Below are 21,783 nucleotides of genomic sequence, written 5' to 3'. Positions count from 1 at the left end.
ACGAAATAAAAAAATATATATATTTGTGGCCAAAAAAAAATTTTTTTTTTTTTTCTGTCGTTAGCTAACTTATTCTTTAACGATCGCGTCAGTTACGAGAACTGTCTTCGTCTGACACTCTATACTCTGTTCAAATAGTGTACAGATACTAAATCGAGTTAATTCAAAGATTAGTATAAAGTCCTTTTTAAATAATCACCTCACGTAAACTTACAGAGTAAAAACTATTGAGCTTCTTATATTAAGTTTGGATACGTGAACCTACTTGGGATACCAATTAACTGTACACACTCCTTTGTTCTCTCTGTACAGTACTCAAAGTTATATCATAATTAGTTCAGTAAATGTAACGCTAAGCGTTGACAGAATATTCCACAGTTTCTTTCCGAATAAAAAATATAACATATATATTTTCCAGCTGTATTTCCGTTTTCCATATTCTGTAACACCTGGACGATAGACTGGAAAATTTGTTGCAATCCAGGAGCTAGCCATAAGACGACAACTTCTTCCACTGATAAAGTTTTTTATATGAAAAATTTATTGAATACAAGTAAAATATATTTGTAATTTAATGAGATCTAAGACTTTCGCGAGTTTTATTCATTTAAATGGAACTAATATTTTTCTGATATACTACGCGTGCATGACATCTCGTCTGCCCGTGATCACGGTTGCTGAAAAGTAACCGAAACGTCGGGAGTGTGTAGTTTTAAGAAAAAAATAGCACGCGTAGTATATCAGAAAAATATTAGTTACATTTAAATATTTAAATTCTATTGTAACAGAGCCTCTTCATAACGAGGAATCTGAAATTTTCTTCCAAAATGTCATTTCCGGTCACTATTACATATTATTCTTTAATTCTTATAAAGTAATATTATTAAATATAACGCAAATAACAAAATAAATGCTTATTATAGCAAGAAATTGAAATTATCAACTATTATCTCTGCCCGCGACTCCTTCCGTATGTACTTAGGAATTTATTGAACGAAAATTTTATTATAGTTTTAATAGATGTTTAAGATAAGCGACATCTATCGTACGTAAAAGTAAACAAAAAAAATAGTATATGTTAGTAACACGTTTTAGTTTAGAAGGCAATGAATTATTCTATAAATTATATATAAATGGACGATTCAATAAGTTTAAATTTCAAATAATATAACAAATATGAATTCACGGTCATGCATTTCGCAAGACACTTAATATAAATACAAACATGTGACGCAGGCAGAACATGAATGTTGTATTGCGGCCACTGTTGTTCGGATACACGCACTGGGTGTATTTATTCAACACATAAATATATATATATATTTTAGGATACGAATCTTGTTAGATTTATTTCACACAATAACTGAGTGACAGATTTTAATGTAAGATTACAATAACGTAGCTTGCACATCAAAATAATACGAAACAAATTAGTTCCCGTGAGATATTTTAACACGATGTACGTATACATTGCTCTTTACCTAACTACGAAGTTTTAAACATATTAAATAAAACTGAAATAATAATATACGAATAATATATACAACACGAGCTGAAATCGAAACTCTGTTCTCTCTCTCACCCTCTCTCTTTCTCTCTCTTCCAATTAGACTATAGTGTCTCTCTTCGTATGACGTATTGCTGTATGGGCCAAGGCCTACTGAAATCTCCACAACAGAAGCTACATTAAACATTTGTGTCCCAGCAACCCAAATTTTAAAGGCGTGGTGGGCTAAACTCTAAAACTAGCCTAAGTACAATCAGTTTACTTAACTATTTAAGTTGGTGACATTCTTTATAAATTAAAGATTATTATAGTTTTGTACTAAAAGGTAAAAGTACTCCTATTATAAAAAAATAAAAAGACTTTCAGGTTAGCGTGTGTTGAGTTTAAACAGCCAAACCTATGTGGAGATTATAGTGTTGTATATAAATATATAAACAACTCGGTTAAGTAAAATGTCTGTCATTTAAAGTATAAACAGTTGTCTTGTAGATAGTAGTAGTAAGTTTAAGAAGATCAGGGATCGAGGGACCCTCCATTATCACACAAACCAAAGCAGAGACGAAGTCAATTATGGATTTATCTTTTCATTTTAGTCTGATCTGAGATATCAGCTTGTCGACTATAACTTACTCTTAGTAAAGTTCATATAAATGTAACTAATGATCAATTAATTTCGCCAAACAAATTCCACCTTAAGGATACTCAGCACATACGTTGGCTGTGATAGATTGTTTAAATGTAACTAATATTTTTCGGATATACTACGCGTGCTTTCTTTTTGGTTAAAACTACACACTCCCGACGTTTCGGTTACATTTCAGCAGCCGTGATCACGGGCAGACGAGTTGTGAACGTCTGTCAGTTGTTCCTGTTATTTGTCATCTACCGCCATCGATTTCTTAATTTTCTTTCGTACCGCTCTGGATGCTCTTGATGTCTTAGATCTAATCTATCTAATCTAATTACTACTAAGATTCAAATCTTAGCTATACAACTTTATTTATAACTGTAATCATTTATCTGTCTTCCTTAATGTATCTAACAAACACATCTATTAAATATTATAATATCATGATATATATATAACTTTGCTAATTTGTACACCTTCATAATCACTTCATCAGATCAGAAGTGAATTACTTTTATATGTCGAAATCGTTCCATGTCATTCTATCAGAGGGTTTTAAATTATACGATAAAAGGAAAAAGAAAAACATTGATATGTCTAGAAAATAGATTATATTGAATAGTTTTTCCGATAGTTTATCGATTTTTTTATTATTTTCATCAAATAAACATAATTTTATTTCAATTGTTTAAACGCGAGAATCGTTGCTATTATTATATATATATTTTTATTATTGTTACAGTACAACAATCCGAACGCAAACAATATGGCGGACGGTGGGTAACGGTGAAAATCAAAACGCTTAGAAATTCATTGTTTTACAGTTAGTGTTTATTGATGAAAATTTCGTTTTCAAAACCGTTACGTATTAACATATACCTATTCTATTTTTAAAATCATTTCGAACTTTCATAACGGAGATGGAGTTAGCGCGGGAATAAAGTTTTGTTACTGACGTTTCGGGTAGCGTTCAGTAACGATTAATTTGTCTAAATTAACATTATATTTTTACGGGGATTATTGATGATAAAAATTCGCTTTTATTTCGGTTTTGGTATATATTTTTTTATATATTGATGGATTAAAAGGCCTTTTTTTATCTGTTTATGCTATGTACATATATCATGCTAATGACCATTCGTCTATTAGTACTGTATATATATATATATATATAATATGTGCAATTGTGTCAGTGCGTGGTCGCCGAGTCTTGAAAATCACCACTGACCAGATATTGCCTGATAATAACCTACTAATATTTTAATTAGTTGTGACAAAGATTGATAACAGCTATCTTATATCTCGACACACTCGGCACCAACTTCAAGATTATAAAATATTTTTTTAATATTATTTTCTATTTAACTAAATGAAAATACGCATTATTTTTACGAAAAAAAAATAATATTTTTTGCGTATTAGTTCACTGCTTGAAGTCGGTTCTTGTTTTGGTTAAAAAATATTTTATTACACGATTTTAAGTGACGGGCAGACCGAGCGATGGTGCATCATCAGATACACTGCAGACCTTCATTATAGTCCATATAGTGCAAAGTTCTCAACAATATAAATGAATTAATTCCAAACACGAGGCAACTGCTGTAAACCGTTAAGGAGTTCCCTTCGTCTTCGTCAACAGATCCCTAATGACAGTCACCGTCTATCTATCTGTAAAGTTCTTATCAATACAAATCCAACAAAGTGTCTGCTATTAATCGCTGGAGAGTTTCCTCGACCGTCTCTCATCTCCATCTTCAGATCTACCCCAGACCTTCATCAAATGGTAGTGCCTTAAAATACTTAATGAAAAAATTTACATACGTACTACTATTATTTTTGAAAGTGCCCCTCGATTTCTCTGGTCTGCCGTCATCAGACCCTGGTTTCCTCATAATGGGACCACCTTTGAAATACTTACTTTCCAATAAAAAACAATCATCATAATCGATGCGTAAACGACGAAGTTATCCAGGAACAAACATAAAAAAATAGCATATATACGGTCGAATATAGAAACCTCCTCCTTTTTGAAGTCTCTTAAAAAATACTGCCATTGAATGTCAAAAATTTATCCTTATTATTGTATATTCAAAGTAGATTTATTTAAAAAATATATATAAACTTGTTTTTTCTGAACGTAAATGTCAACATATATTTTTTTTTTATAGAATCTTTCAAATACTAAAAAAAAAATTGTTATTTCAAGTATGTCGTTCTAGTAGTGGACTATAGACCATTTAAATTTCAACCAAAAAAAAAATTTTTCTTCTCTATAGTCCGTTTTAATATTACTTTTATAGTAAAACATATGTTATAAGTGACTTTCATGAATTTCGCTCCGTAATTTTTAAGGTTTTACCCGCAAAAAAATTTAAATAGACACTCAGAGCATCTTTAAGAGCAGGCATCTTATGATTAACAAATTCAGAATTTTATGCCATATTTTTATAAACTTTGTTGTTATTTTGTCATATCTTTTTATTAGGGTTACGTAGCCAATGGCGAAAAACGGAACCCTTATAGATTTGACATGTCTGTCTGTCCGTCCGTCACAGCCATTGATGTCCGAAAATGTTGAGCCTACATAGTTAAAACTTTGTAGATTGATGTATTCTGGTAACCGCTATTCGAATTTTGAATAAAAAATAATAAATTTAAAAATTAAAGTTAGGCCCTCTATACATGGAGGTGATTCACAAATTTTTTTCAGCTAACCTATACGTGATGGGTGTCTATGGATAGGGTTTTAAAAAAGACATTGAGGTTCCTAAAAGTATTTTTCGTCAAAATCAATTGTTTGAAAAATAGACGCTTCCAAAGTGGAAAAATGAGTGTTCCCCCCCTCCCTGACTTTCAAAATAAGAGAGTGAGAAAACTAAAAAAAATATATACGCTGTAGATTTCAATGGAAATTTTCAACGAAAGTCAGTTCGAACGAGATATCGTTATTAGTTTTTAAGAAATAATACGTTTTCAAAAAACGCATATACGACTTTCTCGTTCATACAAACACTATGTTAAACCAAGTTATTTTTTTTAAATAAAACATCGATCAAACTTGCAACGCACTGCAATAACTTTTATATTATGTCATCTACTTGCTGCTACGGAACCCTTCATGCGCGAGTCCGACTCGCACTTGTTTATTTTTATTCAACCATTAATGTCATATCACGTCCGGAAACTTGTTCTTAGTGATGTTAGACAAACGATTTTGCGGCACTGAAAACAAATTATTTAAAATATTCGTAACATTTAAATAATAAACCACTACTTTATATATTTGTATGTATTCCATATTTTTTCGATATTTAATTTAAATATATATATATATATTTGTACGAGTTCATTTTGTTAAATTTGGAGTAACTGACAACGGACATTGCCGATGTTTGAAAGATAACTTTCAAGTTGTGAGTACAAGGACACGAGGCGTGTGATACTAAAAAAATAATCACAATTTTAATTATCTACACATTAAAAAATATATATTTAAATATAAACGCAATAAAATGGGACTAACCAAGAGCGTTAACGTGTTTTTACTAAAGTTAAAAAAAAAAATTTATTAATCATGTCCAGTTTTCCTCAAACGTAAAATGTAACCTTTGAAAATGGGGAAAATATTATAATAAATCATTAATATTATAGACAAAAGTAATAATATTATAATTTTACGTGAATCAAAAACAACGAGCTATATTCTAATAAAGTTAAGCGCGGTGTAATTAAAAGTATTTCAGTTATAATTAAAACAGTTATGTTAATTTGTATTGCGTACGTAATTCATTGTATAAACACTTTTTCTGAAGAAGGGTGATCACACATACAGAAGCACAGTCTTAGTCCTAAGATCGAGCTAACAAGGTTCAGTGCTGCCATCTAGTTGAACTAACCACACTTAAACAAGTTGGTTCAAAAAATCATGGTTATCTGTGTATTTTTTGCTAGTAGTAACATTATTATTTTCGATTCATTTCAAAGTAAAAATCATCAAGATCGATTTATGTATAGGCTTGCAATATTATCATATATATATATTTGTATGACAATATTTTATCAAGAAAAAAAGAAAAATTCAAACTATTTTCCCATATTATATTTATTTTGAACCGGACGTCTATATAGTAATGTATATATTTATTTATGTTTATATTTATGTATGGGGGAAAAATGTATTCACTCTCCGTATACCGAGTCTCCACTCGCAGAGTCCATGTATAATACATTTCATGTCTTACGTCAATAGTAACCAAATCTTGTTTTTTTTTTCATTCCCAATGTAAATACATTATTTTGTTTTCAATGATAGCAATGGTGTATATTTATAAAGTAACATAAAATTTCTTCGTGTATGTAAATTTAATTTTTATGTTACACGCTTCAAACCTTAATCTCTGTATGGAACGTTAATCTTTTTTATGAATATTTATATATATATATATATATATATATATATATATATAATAAAAGTCATAGTCTAGCCGATATAAATATTAAATTTTATGTCTTTAAATGCGATATTTAAATAGCGATTAGGTCATAATTGTGATTTTTCGGAACTTTATCCTCATAGTTAATGACAAAATCCTTTAAATATCTCATAGACTATCCAATACGCAGTCAATTTTACTTATACGCAGACAGATGCTTTCAGTATATATATATATATATATACATGAATATTTATCTAATTTTATATATATATATATATATATTGAAAAACTTATCGTTATTTAAAAATAACACTACTTTATTTGTTCTCATACCTAATTTATTAGAGATGAAAAATTTCGTATGTTTTAAAAGATTTAATAACTAAGTTATATCTTATACGTCCTTAATACGTGTTTGATAATAGATACGTTGCGTTAATTTTTGATTACTTCACTCCGCACGTTGCTTAGTATTAACGCGTTATTGAATGAGAAACGTCTAACGTATATGTAGTGTATATGAAGTGTAACGCGAACTTATAGTAAGCGTGTTGTATATTGTCAATGATAAATTTTCACGTCAAAATGAAGGTAGTGATATCGATTATGTGTGTAAAACGACCTTTTAAATGATTTACATCAATATAGAGAAGATAAAACTATCGTTTTTGGATTACTATACGTTTTTTGATCATTTTAAACTACACACTCCCTACATTCGGTCAGTTCGCGGCGACCGAGAATATAGTTATATCAAAAATGTAAAGGACAAAATTGTTTTTCAAAATTTCAGTAAAGAAATTTTGGACCCGTTTTATTAAACACATACTTTTGCGTGTAACTTAAATGGTTATAAATTATTTAACCTCAATTTCTGACAATCAAATTAGCTACTGAAAATTAATCGTAAATACCTTCATGAACAGTAAATATTATATTATTATATATATGTAAAAATAATACTACCTTAGTATCGTTTAACCACAAACTGTGATACTATCGGTTCGCATGTTCGTAAATTTAATTCATACTAGCAACAGAGATGATTTAAACGAGAAAAACAACATAATTTTTCTATTAAATATATTACAGTTAACAGATATATTATATATTACGTTTGTTAGTTTAGTATGACATTGAAATTAACTACAAAATTATCATTATAGTTAAATTTAACCGACATATAAGACGGACATTCTCAATGTCAATTCTCAAAACTTTTTGCGATTACTCTTAAAAAAAATTGTGCTCATTATATGTTTTGTTATAATTTTAGTAGTAATTAAAAGGGAGAATATAATATAATTGTTAATTTATACGTTTAACTATGTTTAATTATTTAAAATATATTTACACGTGTACAGAGAATTTATTAGTATATAGGAAATATCAATTTGACTGGCGATCTCGGTACCTTAAGGTACTTAAATTTCTTAAAATAGATATTTGCTTTGAATAATTATATAACAACCAGTTTTGAATAGAATCATATATAAGACTATCGATATTATACATTTAAAAGAAACTAATGTGTTCGTATTAGTACGCGTAGTTTATTATTTTAAACCACATACTCCCAACATTTCGGTTACTCCGCAGCGATGATCACGGGCGGACACAATCCTAAAATATTAGTCTCATTAAAAATCACGTATAACCTACAATTGTATCAGACGATGGTAACCCACGCAACCTTTGACCCTTCAACTTTTTCGTCACAACCAGTTTAAACAAGGTGACTGAGGTATTTGAAGGTATCGTGTTTTCTCGAATAAAGGTCCGTTTGTCACGTCGCGGATGACAGAATTATGTTTTAATAAAGAAGTCGTTGATCAGCCAAAAAGCGTTCAACAGTATCAGCGTGAAAGACCAATATATATATATTTAAATGAAACTAATATTTTTCGGATAAACTACGCGGATTTTTATTATTTTTAAAAACTACATAATCCCGACGTTTCGGTTACTTTCCAGCAACCGTGATCACGGGCAGACGAGATGTGCCCTCTAAATGAATAAAACTCATGAAAATCTTAGATCTCATTATATACATATATATTTAGAATTTTTCTATAGCAGAAAGTTCCACAAGATACGAGGCACAACTAGTGTAGTTAATCAATAGAAAATAGTAATGCATGTCAAGTCCCAGCTAACACCATGTCGGGTAAAAGCTAGTAATGTTTTACCTTACCCGGTACAACCCAAATTCGTGACGATCAAAGATACGACACAATTAATAAAATTATTAAAGGTAAATGCGTTGGTTACTATAAAAGTGTTTCGTGGAGAAGCTGAGGTCATTGCTGAGAATAGTCTCTCCTGGCAAATAGATAATTATAAATTGTAACTTAAAATATATCAATCATGAAAAAGGAGAAAATTCTCTCGAGCTGGAGGGAGAGGAATAACAGCTCAATCTCTATTTCAACAACATCTAAAAGACTTGGGCATGTTCAGAAATAACATTCATTTATTCTTGAAGCGTACTTCGAAGGCAGGCCTAGTAGGTTTGTTTCAAATTTGGTAGAGAGAGAGGAGCTTGGACGGTGGAGGTGAGCGTTTAACGCGTTAGATAAGCCCTTAAACCTACACCTGGGTCGCAAGGCCCAGGCACTGTTGAAGCTCCTCTCCCTGCAATAGACCCGGCACCCGCACGGTGGATCCATTGAATGCTCAGAAGTTTCGTCTGTCTTTGATAATTAAACTAAAAATTTGAAATAAACATTGTCTTCCCAATCATAAGCTAAATAAACCATATTAAATACAAAACAATATAGACCAGATAAATAAGTGGGGATTTTAATGAAGGACGTTGCATATTTCTTTTCCTTTGAGATTTTTTTTTTTATCATAGAAAACAATATATTTTATAGGATAATTTACATATATTTTTTTTATTTAATCAACATCGGTTACAAGATCTATGTGCATTAAAAATATTTTTCTTAACAACAAATTATTTAACTATAAACTAATTAACAATGATGAATATCTTATAGTCTGTAAGCAATCGATCACAGACACTGTAGGGATTGGAGTTATTAAATACTGAATAGGAAGGTACTGCCAGCATCATATATATATACAATAACTGACATATATATATATATATATACATTTTGATTTGATAAGTTAATAAAATAATAAAAATCGTGGAGGCCTGAAGGTTAAAGGCCCGCCTCTCACACGTGAGGGCGCGGGTTCTAAACCTGGCAAGTACCAATGTGATCTCTACCGAGTCATATGTACTTTATAAGAGTATTCAGACACCACTGACGGACGGTGAAGGAAAACATCGTGAGGAAACCTGGTCTTATAATTACAAATTATAAGATTGAAATCACCAACTCGTCTTGAGCAAGCGTGGTGATTAATGCTCTAACTTTCTTTACGTGAGTAGAGGCCTTTGCTCAGCAGTGGGCTCCGATAGGCTGATGATGAAAATAATAAAATCCATATTTTCCAAGCAAATTATTTATTTGTCTTATTTATCTGATTATTTTATTATTATTATTTAAAATTACTTTCGTATAAAATATTATAAATGTGGTATATTTGGGGTACACTTCTTACCAGTTGTATCGTCTGAAGTAACGTGACACAGACGATAGATGGCGCTGACGGTTAGTTCGCACATATATTGTTTAAAACAAATTATTGTGTCCAAACAAAGTAGGTAGCAATAGCCAGTTAAATATAGAATAAAACCAACAACGAACAACGGAGTAAAAAATGAGTTCAATTTATAAAAAGTTCTTAGACTTTTAAGATAGTATTCCTATAAACGCCACGTGTTCAGTGACGTGTACATTTAATAACTTGGTTAGTATACAAAATGCGGAAAAAATCGCTTTTATTAACGAATATAAAATAGTTTTTTGAATTTTATATTAAAATAATAAGAAGTGTTAGTTTCGACTTTTTTGTTAACGTTTTATTTGAGTTCAGAAATTCAGACGGAGAGCTGAAGTGATACACAATAGTAAGGTTTTTTAGGATATAAAAATTACCGGATTTTAAGAAATAAGGTTTAAGGTGGCACGGCTTAGATGTGGTCAAGTAACTATAGCTCGAACATGGGCTGGCTCGACCGGAGAATTACCACCCTCTCACAGAAGATCGGCGAGAAGTAGTCTTTAATTGTGAGAACCGATTACCCTTTTCTTTTTCCCACCTTTTCCTCGCTCTCATCCACAATCAAGGACAGCAGCGCATCCGCAGCATCCCTTATGTTTACAGACGGGTACTTATGGGCGACTATGACTACCTTCCATCAGATACACCGTCTGCTCTTTTGTTTTGTTTAAATAAAATTAAGAAAAAATGATAGTAGAAGTAACAATACAATTTTATTTTACGAGAATTAACGTTGATAAAAACGTAATTATAAGTATTCTTTCTTTTTTAACGAAGAATAACGCTATATCAAAACAAAAAATGCCCGTCTTTTGCGTAGTATCTTTCCAAAAACATTATTATTTTACATTTTGTTTGACGGACAAAAAAACCTATTACAATGTTATTAGGAAATAAAATTATAGACATTCCTTGCAAATAAAAAACGAACGCGGCTGAGTGTTGTGACTAGTATGTAAGGTACTGTCAAACGAATCGAACGTTTTACCCCAATACAGTTTTTTTGAGCCCATAATTTAAAATCATGAATAAATTGTACGGAGTCGAGTTACTGAGTTGACTTAGTCATTTGAGTGTCGTGTTTCATGACGGTGGTGTGCTTTCTAACATTCATGTCACGGTGAGCAGATTTTAAATTGTAATAAATCGAAAAAGTACTTTTTTTAATGCAAACATTACTTACGTTTTGATATATTAACGATTTTTTTTCAACTATGTATGTATATATATATTATTTACTTTTTAAATACGTATCAATCTTTTCATTATTCACTTTATCGCTATTTAAAATCAAGTAAAAATAAAATAAGCAAAAATATTTTATTTCATTTATTCTTATAAATTTTTTAGTCTACTTTTTCAAAAACAACACGTTAAGGTAATTCAATTTCACTCTGTTAATATATGTGACGGTCTTAAATTGATCAAAAATTTTATATTTTAACAATCATAAGAAAACTATGTTGTTGAATTCAGCCGTGAATTAATACTGACTTATGAGACTTTAAATTTATATAAATTTCATAAAATAAAATATTTTTTTTTATTTATAAAATCTATACTTTCATAAATATTGAGAGTTATGATTTCTTCCAGAGAGATCGTACATAAAATTTATGATAAACATGCCGTTTGCATACAGTAACCAAATATTCTCAAACACAACTAATACGAGGCGTTCCCAGTTTCACATATAAGCCTCCGCTCACACTGTCATATCTGACATAAATAATGATGAAGCCATCTTGATAAAGACACAAATATATATTCATACACATTTGTATTGAAAGTTTGAGGGTTTGTCAGGGTTTGTCGTTTGAGGGTTTGTCATTACAAACCCTCAAACTTTCCGTATCAACGTAAACAGCGAATTCGTACTAAGGGTCTTAGAATTCTAAATAAATATATAATATGTCGTATTTTTTGTAGGTATCTTGTCTGTCTTTCACGTAAAAACAGTTGCATATTAATTAAATCGCGCAAAGACCAAAATAAAAACGTTATTCGAGAAAGAGAAGAAAATTTTATAAAAAAAAAATTTCGATACTATTCAAAATATTTTGCTTTAAAAAAATTCATTCGCAAAATTCCTTATCTATGTTAGACGAACGCGAAACTGTCAGTTGCGAAGTTTAAAAAAAATAAATTTATTTTTTTAAGTCAGATCACCGTCTTTCATCACCCAATAAGTAATCTTTGAAATCTTCTGTGATATAAAAGATAAGGTAAATGTAATTATAACTGAATTTAATAAGGAAATATGTTTACCTACAGATTCAGATATGAAAATATAAAATCGATTTTCCACTGAGCATATTAGGTCATTAATAGCGGATTTTACCCTATTAAATAATAATAATAACGACAATATTATTATAACACATATATAAAAATGTACAATCTTAGCTGTCTTTTAGCTAACGAGCGATATCTTCTAGATAAATAACAAGGAAGAGTAAAATATATATATATTAAGTAATAAAGTTTACATAAAAGAAAACGTGCAAATAACAATTAAATTAAAATAGCTAACGAATAATATAAATACTATATATATATGTATATATATATATTTTATTACATTAGTATAGGTATCATTTAAATTATCTTATACACTCCGATATGTCTTTAAAATATTTCTTGTATACTCTCAAGTAATTTCGTCAGTCTCAATTCAATAGACCCTTAATATAATCTAATCATAATATTTAAGTCGAATCACATTATAAATACGAAATATTAAGGACTATTGCTCTTTAACTGAACACGAATTATTTTTTCTGACTAAACTTTACAATGACATATCTCATACATTACAATAACACATAGTATATAATGTATCTTCAGTCCGTGTAGTTCCCGGGAACACTTCATGACAGTTGTAATGTTAAGTAACGCGACACGCGATAGATGGCGCTGACGGTCGGTTCACATTATATTTACCACGCTAAACGTTCCTCTAATCTAATTCCGTTGCGCGGTCGAAGTCGCGTTAAAGAACTAGCTTATTATTTTTCCAACAATTTGCGAACCCATCAAAAGCCAGCACCAGTGTCTTGTTACATGTAGGACGGAAAAATTTCTTGGAAACTACACTTAATTTTTAGGAACGTTACGTATCGAGTGACGACTCACCGTGACCTTGTTTGAACGAGCATTAGCAACTGAACCCCGACGTCGTCCGCCGTAAATATTTTTATTTGTCACAAATTATATTACTATTACCTGTGAGATGTTTCATCGAAATCGGTGAAGCCGTTTAGGTTATAACACGTACAAACAGACAGACGAAAAACATTTTTTTTTATATAAAATACAATACACGCGTGTATCTAAAATAAAATATCTTGATTAATGTTAGTTGTAACGAAGTTCTTTCCGGAAGTCACTGCTTCTACTCTTATTAAAATTAACCTTTTCTTTTGTTATAATAACTCTATTTAACATTCAGTATTCCCTCGTAACACAGACGCCATTACCAATATATAGTTTATAGTTAAATAAGTAAACAATTAATTTTGTTGAGGTGTCAGCTTTCGCTGTTACGTGTAACGTAATTCTTGAAGAGGTTTAAAAGAATTTAGCCTTGAATTCAATTGATATTTATATATATATGTAGAGAAATATGTATAGACGTTTGTATGTGACAGATTTTCACACGAAAATTGTACTCGTATGCGTTACAGAACACTGCGTCGTCTCGCTATACGAAGCGTTTGGAGTATTAATACAAAATTTTGTGCCAAATAAATTACTCTCAGCTTTTCGACGCAACCTAAGGACAGGATACTAGTTGAAAAATACTAGTATATATGCTTTTACAATAATATATATATACCAATTTTACATAACAATCACGAACAAGATAAGTACGTTCAGTGTGACCGGAACAGACAGACAGACTGACTTATATATTGTTGTATATTAACATTCGTTAATGCCGGATAACATTATACTATCGCGTATAGTATTTCGATTATTTAAAAAAAAAAATCTTTTTTTTTTTTAATCTTAAATAAAAGTAATTTTATTGCATTTCGTTTTCAAGAAAACGATTTGTTTTTTAAATAAATTATTAAGAAAATAATCTTAAGAATCAAAAAAAAAAATTTGAATCTTGTTAGAAAATATTCATAAATTCAATTTTTTTTTTTAACAATATAAATATCGCCTTAGATATTATGCGATCCTGAATTGAAATCGATTTATTTGTCTTACATTAAAAAACATCACGATTTTTACGTAACATTCATTGAAACACGGTTTTACGGGTTTTAGTTTAAACATTAGTTTAAGATAATATTAACTGGAAACAAATCAGACACTAGTTTTAGTTCTAAAACTCGTAAAACGTGACAACGGCTGCTGCAAAGTTTTCAAAACGTCGAAAAAATATATAATAGTTCATCAATAAATAACGAACATGTATATTAAGAAATATAAACATATATTTTATTAACAAAACTATCGGTTCATAAATAAATAATATTCAGAAAATTATGAGTAAGAGTGTTTAGACACCACTGACGGACGGTGAAGGAAAACGTCGTGAGGAAACCTGGTCTTATAATTTCAAATTATAAGATTGAAAACGCCAACCCGTCTTGAGCGGGCGCGGTGATTAATGCTCTAACCTTCTCCATGCGAGAAGAGGCCTTTACTCAGCAGTGGGCTCTGATAGGCTGATGATGATGATGATGAAGAAAATTTATTTAATTTATAATGCCATAAAAATTAAGAATATTGTCAATTATATACGCATTTAAATGAAGCTAATATTTTTCGGATTTACAACGCGAATTTTATTATTTTAAAACTACATGATCCCGACGTGTGATTCACATCTCGTCTGCCCGTGATCACGTTTGCTGTAAAGTAACCGAAACGTCGGGAGTATGTAGTTTTAACCAAAAATAAAGCACGCGTAGTAAGTATATCCGTATAATATTAGTTTCATTTAAATGAATAAAACTCGCGAAAGTCTTAGATCTCATTATGTATACGCGTTGTGCTTTCCTTTGATGTTGTTAAGACAAGTTTCCTTAGCACGTATCAACGGAGGTAAATTAATGAAAAAATCGTGGTAAGTTTAAACTGAAATATCATAGCAATAGTTAGGTTATGAGTTAGTTAATTTGGACACTGCTATGCTATGTAGGGAATAAAATATTTAGTAATGAGAACAATGCTTTCCAAATATAATATTTTATTATACGTGATCGTTGAATATTTCCGATTTGAGGCTATAACTTGTCTTAACTTAATTTATACTGAGGTTATAATTTTTTTTCTTGAAATTTTATCACACCTGTTTCTAGATGTCCCTGACCTAATAATTTTGTCTCAAACTTAATGTTATGAACGATAACTCACTCGGTGAACCGAAACCTCTCATCATTCCATGGATGCACCGAGAGGGTGTCCAAGCTCCTCTCTCTTAAGCTATTGCACTTATTTTTATCTTAACTTAACTTATATAGATACAGTATTGGACCTACTTGTTAATATTTAATAACTAATTATATGAGGAGTTACGAAAACTTTGATACTGTCAGTATTGAGTATAATCGTCAATCATAAAAGCACCGACAAACAGCATCCAGTGGGTAGTCGTGAAAAATATAATAACATATAGTCCTATAATAGTCTTTTAAATATATTTTCCTTGTGTAAGTTTTGAATGTTAGACATGATTATCCTCCTACGTAATCCGCTCAAATAACACACATTCGCTCTATAATTTTATATTAAAAATAAATTAATTTTTTCATTTAAATATACTGAACAAGTTTTGATGAAGCTTTCCAATGGTGTAGTTTATACATGGGAATAGCATACAAGTTTATCCCTTGTTTTACAGGATTTTCAATAACCTCAGTCAACTGCGAATATTCACGATTGAGAAACTTGTAATGCTACGTATCTTATAAGACAATGCAGACGTGGACTAATCAACAGTTAAAAGTCGTATTGCATGAAGTAACGTGACACAGACAACAGATGGCGCTGACTGTCGGGTCACTTATATATTACTTTAAACACATTAATAATTTATATTAACATAAATAAAAGAGAAATTGACAATATTTGTGACATTAATAAAACTGGTATTTCATTAATGTCAAAGTTCATCAATGATATTACCATTCCTAATAATAATTTAATATTTTTCGTATGTTTACCTTGTTGTGTAAGTATTTAAATTATTATAATGTGTTTGAAATTAAATCTAGATTTGTCCTCATGAGTTATAACCTTTTTTTTCTCTTCTTTTATATTTAAATAACTTGAATTTACAATACGTTTATGCCAAAACATTGTTTGTGGCATAACAATATATTTGTTATAAATTATACATAGATGTGTCGCCTCTGATATCTGAAACAGTCTGATTTACATTATAAGGAATACAACATGATATTTAAATTGTTTAATTTAATGAAACACCATAACTCATTCTTGTAATTAAATTAACGTTAACTAATCTATATAAAAACACGTCACATTCTAGAAAAGAGATGACATTTTTTACACCGCTTGCTCTATACTAATCAGATACAGCTAAGAACTATAACAAGGAAACTGGCTTTCAAATGAAAAAAACCGCATCGAAATCAGTCAATCCGTTTCAGAACTACAATGTTACATACAGACACACATTGACGTTAAACTTATAAAAACCCTCTTTGCTTGGGACGTTAAATACACCAAAGATGAAGATAGGTCAACTATATACAATCGCCGAGGGAGTAAGTCCGGTCTTTGCCAGGACCGGCCAGTCGCTGGTGTGCCCTGTCGCTGACAGATCCGGGGTGCACCAACATAGCGGCCGATGGCTTTCGCAGTGGTTTTAGTGAGTAGGGACCTGCCCAGGTCGAGTCTCACACATCCTCTCCGGCCCCACCAAGGCCGGTGAGACGGCTCGTAAAAAGAGTTTCCCTGCATCATCAAAAAAAAAAAAAAACTATATACAATCGTATAGCGATTTGGAGTGACTTTCCTTGGTTTTTGCATATTATAATAATAATGTTGGTCTTAAAACTTGTATATAAATACTGAAATTTAATAAATTTAATGTATAAGTAATATAAATAATGATTTCATTTCAGTTAAAATGCTGATGCAATCAAGATGGCGGCCCATGACGCATTGACGTTTGACGCGAACCCGTGTCACGAGCCGTTTTACGTTTTGAACGTTCTGTTTCACGCAGTAGCAGATTACGGCTTCAGATATTTCAATTTAGGGATATTTCTCTCGATACTTATAATAATATGTTTAATTATATACAAATCTTACTGCTCTCCGGTTATATACAAGAAGGTAATTATTATTAATTATATGTGGAACAGAAGCGAAATATATAAATATATATATATATATTTTAATTTTATTCGCAGGAATTATCTGAAGTGGGCTACGAACACCTCTCCAAGGGGTCAGATAGACCCCTGCACATCCTGAGAGCTCAGAATACAAGACGTTTGGGGGATAAACTGCCCCCGCCCTACCCTAATGGATGGTTCGCTCTGGTTGAGAGTCGGGACTTGAAGGTCGGGTCCGTAATACCCGTGGATGCTATGGGTGAGACTTTCTTGAATTTTCGAAAAAATATTCTATTAATATAAGTGATTCCTTTATAATGTATTAATACAATTTCTCACTGTGAATTATTTTTATATAAGTATATTTTTATAAGTTAACATAACTAGGAATTGCTCGTCAACTCCGTCTTGTCCAACCTAATAGCTACTTTAATATTATGTAAATTTAATTGTACTTTTTTGTATGTAATTCAATTAAAATCTTCATCCATTTTTAAAGTCGGATAAAATAAATGTTATTACTAAGCCCACTAACTACTGAGTCCTTTTACAATACAGATGATCTATTTGGACTTTTTCTACGTTAAGTATTTTCTAGGTCTTAACTTCTGCGTATACCGAGGGGAGGACGGTGTTGCCAGGATAGTGGACGCCTATTGTCCCCACTTGGGTGCGAATTTAGCCGTGGGTGGAACCGTCTGTGGTAATTGCATAGAGTGTCCTTTCCACCAGTGGAGGTTTGGGGAGAATGGAGATTGCGTGAGCATACCTAACGTTGAGGCGGGTAAGTTTATGAACTAGTCTTTTTCGATATTATAATTATAATTATTTATTTGACTAGTGTTTACCTTCGACTCCTACGATACAGAGCAGTTCGATTTAAAATGAAAGATTTAATATTTTGTACGTCAAAGTATTTTTGATATTAGCTTATTTAAAACTTAAAACATGTTTAAAACCTCTAATAGATGACAGTGTAATTGTACCCATGTATTTTGCAGTACCAAAAGGCATATCCATCAAGACCCACCACGCGATGGAAATTGATGGGGCGGTGTGGGTGTGGTATGATGTCGAAGGTCGGGAGCCTCTATGGACGGTGGACAGAATCCCGGAAATAGACACGTGGGGATACAGGGGACGGAACGAGTTCATAGTTAACGCTCACTTGCAGGTTAGATGTTTGTTGTAGACTGTTAACTGTGAGTTGAAAGTTTGACAAGTGTTGTAAACAATAGTTATGTCTCATGTTTTGATGTTTATAGCGTAAAATTAGTAAAGACCAAAAAAATTTACTGTAATGTAGTCCCAGAGGTGATGAAAGTAACTTAATTGGTCAAATAATTTTTTTTCTACGTCATGGACATTTTACATTTAGTATTATTTTTTTTTACACTTATATATCTTTTCACAACTTAGTAACAATATATAAATTTAATAAAATTCAACAGGAAATACCCGAGAACGGTGCGGATGTTGCTCACCTGAACGCGGTGCACACAGTCTCCATGCTGAGTGACGTCGGGTTTAAATATCCATTCCTCAATCATTTTATTGGTATTACATTTTTTATTATAATTTAGAAAATATGAAGGATAATTTACAGACACGAGCAGGACTCGAACCTGCAAACAGCTCAAAGGACTCACAAGAGCAACAATACATTATTTTCAAAATTAATCTGAATTCCAAGTAATGTAAATCGTCATATTTGTAACTATTAACCTGTGTAATATTATATAATAGGCTACCACACTTGGAACGCTGAATGGTTGAAGGGTGACGACCACACCGCCTCTATGAAAATAACTCAAAAATACCTCATCATGAAATTAGACATCTTCCCGATAGATGTCACTGTGACACAGGTGATTCTAAAGATATTTTTAGATCGACTGATAAGATTTTTTATTCTTGTATTCCAACGGACAGCCATTGGCGAGTTTCTAAGGATTCATAACAGCGATCGAAAGAATTTAAGAAGTAAAGTAGGTTATACCAAGTCGGGGAAGAGTGAGAGTTCATCCAAAGAATTCGGGTGAATTAAACTACTGGCAATACTGGTCTGTGATCTAAGTAAATCACAAGCAGTTGGATGAAATTTGGATATACGATAAGGTTAACGTCACAGTCATAATGTGGATAAGACGCTACGACAATAGACACAAACATGCATGACCAGTGACCACAAAACATTATATAGAAATGAAACTAGTATTATTCGGAGGTGTGCCACACCTCGTCTGCCCGTGATCACGTTTGCTGCAAAGTAACCGAAACGTCGGGATTATGTAGTTCTTAAATAATAAAATCCGCGTAGTAAATCCGAATAACACTAGTTTCATTTAAATGAATACTCGCGAAAATCTTAGATCTCATAACATTATATAGAAAATATTTTTAGGAACTTTTATTATAATCACTGAATGATATTCTTCACTACATATCAGCTGAAGAAATATTTTTGTCTGAAGTTCTATGGAGATATTTAATACTTCCCTCTCTCTCTCTCTCCCTCTCTCTCGCTCTCTCCCCCTCTTTCTTTTATTTATTGGCATCCTTATACATTTCGCCAATGCCACGTGTGAATATTATACTGAACTGTGTAAAGAGGGATGTACAAATGAGAGACTTCATAATCAGATATGTTTTTAAAATTATTATAAATATATATATCATATAAATTATAAATGATATCGGAGGAAATGAAATAAAATATATTCAAAGTCACCAAAAACGTTTGACGTCTGACATATGTCACAAAAAGTTATGTCTGTGTAATAAAACACTTATGGCAGATTAATATTACTTTAGAATAACTCTTCCAGCCTCCTTAATCAGAACTTTTATCTCCAGATAGGCCATCTCATGTGCGCCTGATGTTTACATCATCTGACATAATTTTAAAAAAGTTTATATATAATCAAATACTTATAGCATATTACGAATACTTTAAAAGAAATCTCCTTCGTGCTACCACCCCACTTAATCAGAGCTATTATCTCCAGATAGGTCCAGCGCACGTCCGTCTTATGTTCACCTCTCCTCTGGGCCCCATGGTTGTTCTTCAGTCAGTGACGCCGCTCGGACCTCTGTTGCAGCGCGTGATACATCGCGTGTACACCCCCACGTTGAACGCGCCGCTGGGCGCTGCACTAGTCGTTTTGGAAGCCTACCAGGTTTGTCTTTCATGGATGAACCTAATAAACTCTGAAGGTGATAGACGGACGGCAAAACTTATTTCTCACACAGGAATTCGGATCTTAACCTGGGCTATCAGTAACAATAAATATAGAGCCGTATATTATTAAGGACTTTATCAGATCATGTACCTTATTTATTTCCTTATGCATACGTTGCGTGTGCAAATAGTCGGTTTGTTAATAGATCTAACTTTATTTTTTCTCACTTCCCTCGGAAAAAAAAATAATTAAAATTAATTTTGGTATATTAATTATTTTTTTAACAAAAACCACCCCAGGTGACTGGTCTAACAAACATAAGAACCTCGACTCGATCTAACTTTCGGTTGACGAGATCATCTCCGTGGACGACTGACCTGACTCCACAGTATAGCGTTCCGCTCGCTTCTCTATATAAATTAATTTTTATGTTAATTCTTTAATATCTTTTTCAGTTTCAACGCGACGTTGCGATATGGAACAGCAAGAGATACGTCAATTCACCTACTTACGTCAAATCGGACAAAACGATACGCGCTTTCAGAACATGGTTCTCTCAGTTCTACAGCAAGAACAGTATACCACTGAGGGACGCCATGCAGAACCCATTGGACTGGTAGAAAGTTATATAAACATCACAAATTAATGATAACTATAGATTGTATTAGTTTTTGGCTATAATTTGTATTAAGAGTGAAGATTTATTTAACCAGTGAGGAAAATAATGTTGAGCCGACATATGTGGAGGGTAGACGTAAATAATTAAATATTATATATTTCTATTCAGAAAACTGTATTATAACCGCTGCCGAATTAGTATTAATAGATTTATTCGGAAGATACGTCTGTGATTTTTTAAAAGTTTTCACTGTTCATAGTAGTAATATTTCCCAACTGTTTCAAATTCAAGACAATTTTTACACCTACCCTCGTATTTTATTTATAAAACGATTCAGCGAGAACAGCATTCGGTCTAACATTAATTGAATATATAGCTGTGTTACAAAAATTAGTTGTCTTATTTAAATTTCTAAGACATTTGTAGAATAAAATAAAAGTGTGTTTT

General features: G+C 31.5%; 1 protein-coding gene across 2 annotated transcripts in view; it reads left to right on the top strand.

Moving 5' to 3' along the window:
- LOC116778471 (cholesterol 7-desaturase nvd) overlaps positions 1-21,783 on the top strand; it is a 27,203-nt gene extending 5,420 nt beyond the window's left edge. Inside the window, exons 1-9 of one of the 2 annotated variants that reach the window (XM_061525788.1) lie at positions 11,208-11,330; positions 17,320-17,533; positions 17,611-17,794; positions 18,134-18,319; positions 18,537-18,709; positions 18,987-19,092; positions 19,282-19,403; positions 20,544-20,714; positions 21,173-21,783. In XM_061525788.1, coding sequence (XP_061381772.1) covers positions 17,342-17,533; positions 17,611-17,794; positions 18,134-18,319; positions 18,537-18,709; positions 18,987-19,092; positions 19,282-19,403; positions 20,544-20,714; positions 21,173-21,337 — 1,299 coding nt within the window. In that variant the 5' untranslated portion in view covers positions 11,208-11,330; positions 17,320-17,341 and the 3' untranslated portion in view covers positions 21,338-21,783. Of the gene's footprint in view, positions 1-11,207; positions 11,331-17,319; positions 17,534-17,610; positions 17,795-18,133; positions 18,320-18,536; positions 18,710-18,986; positions 19,093-19,281; positions 19,404-20,543; positions 20,715-21,172 lie in introns of those variants that run through there. The other variant, XM_061525787.1, reaches the window with a different exon arrangement.

This window comes from Danaus plexippus, chromosome 31, assembly GCF_018135715.1.
Source record: "Danaus plexippus chromosome 31, MEX_DaPlex, whole genome shotgun sequence".
Classification (NCBI taxonomy): domain Eukaryota; kingdom Metazoa; phylum Arthropoda; class Insecta; order Lepidoptera; family Nymphalidae; genus Danaus; species Danaus plexippus.
The sequence above is the reverse complement of the archived record's forward strand: the minus strand, read 5'-3'. Positions and strand labels throughout refer to the sequence as shown.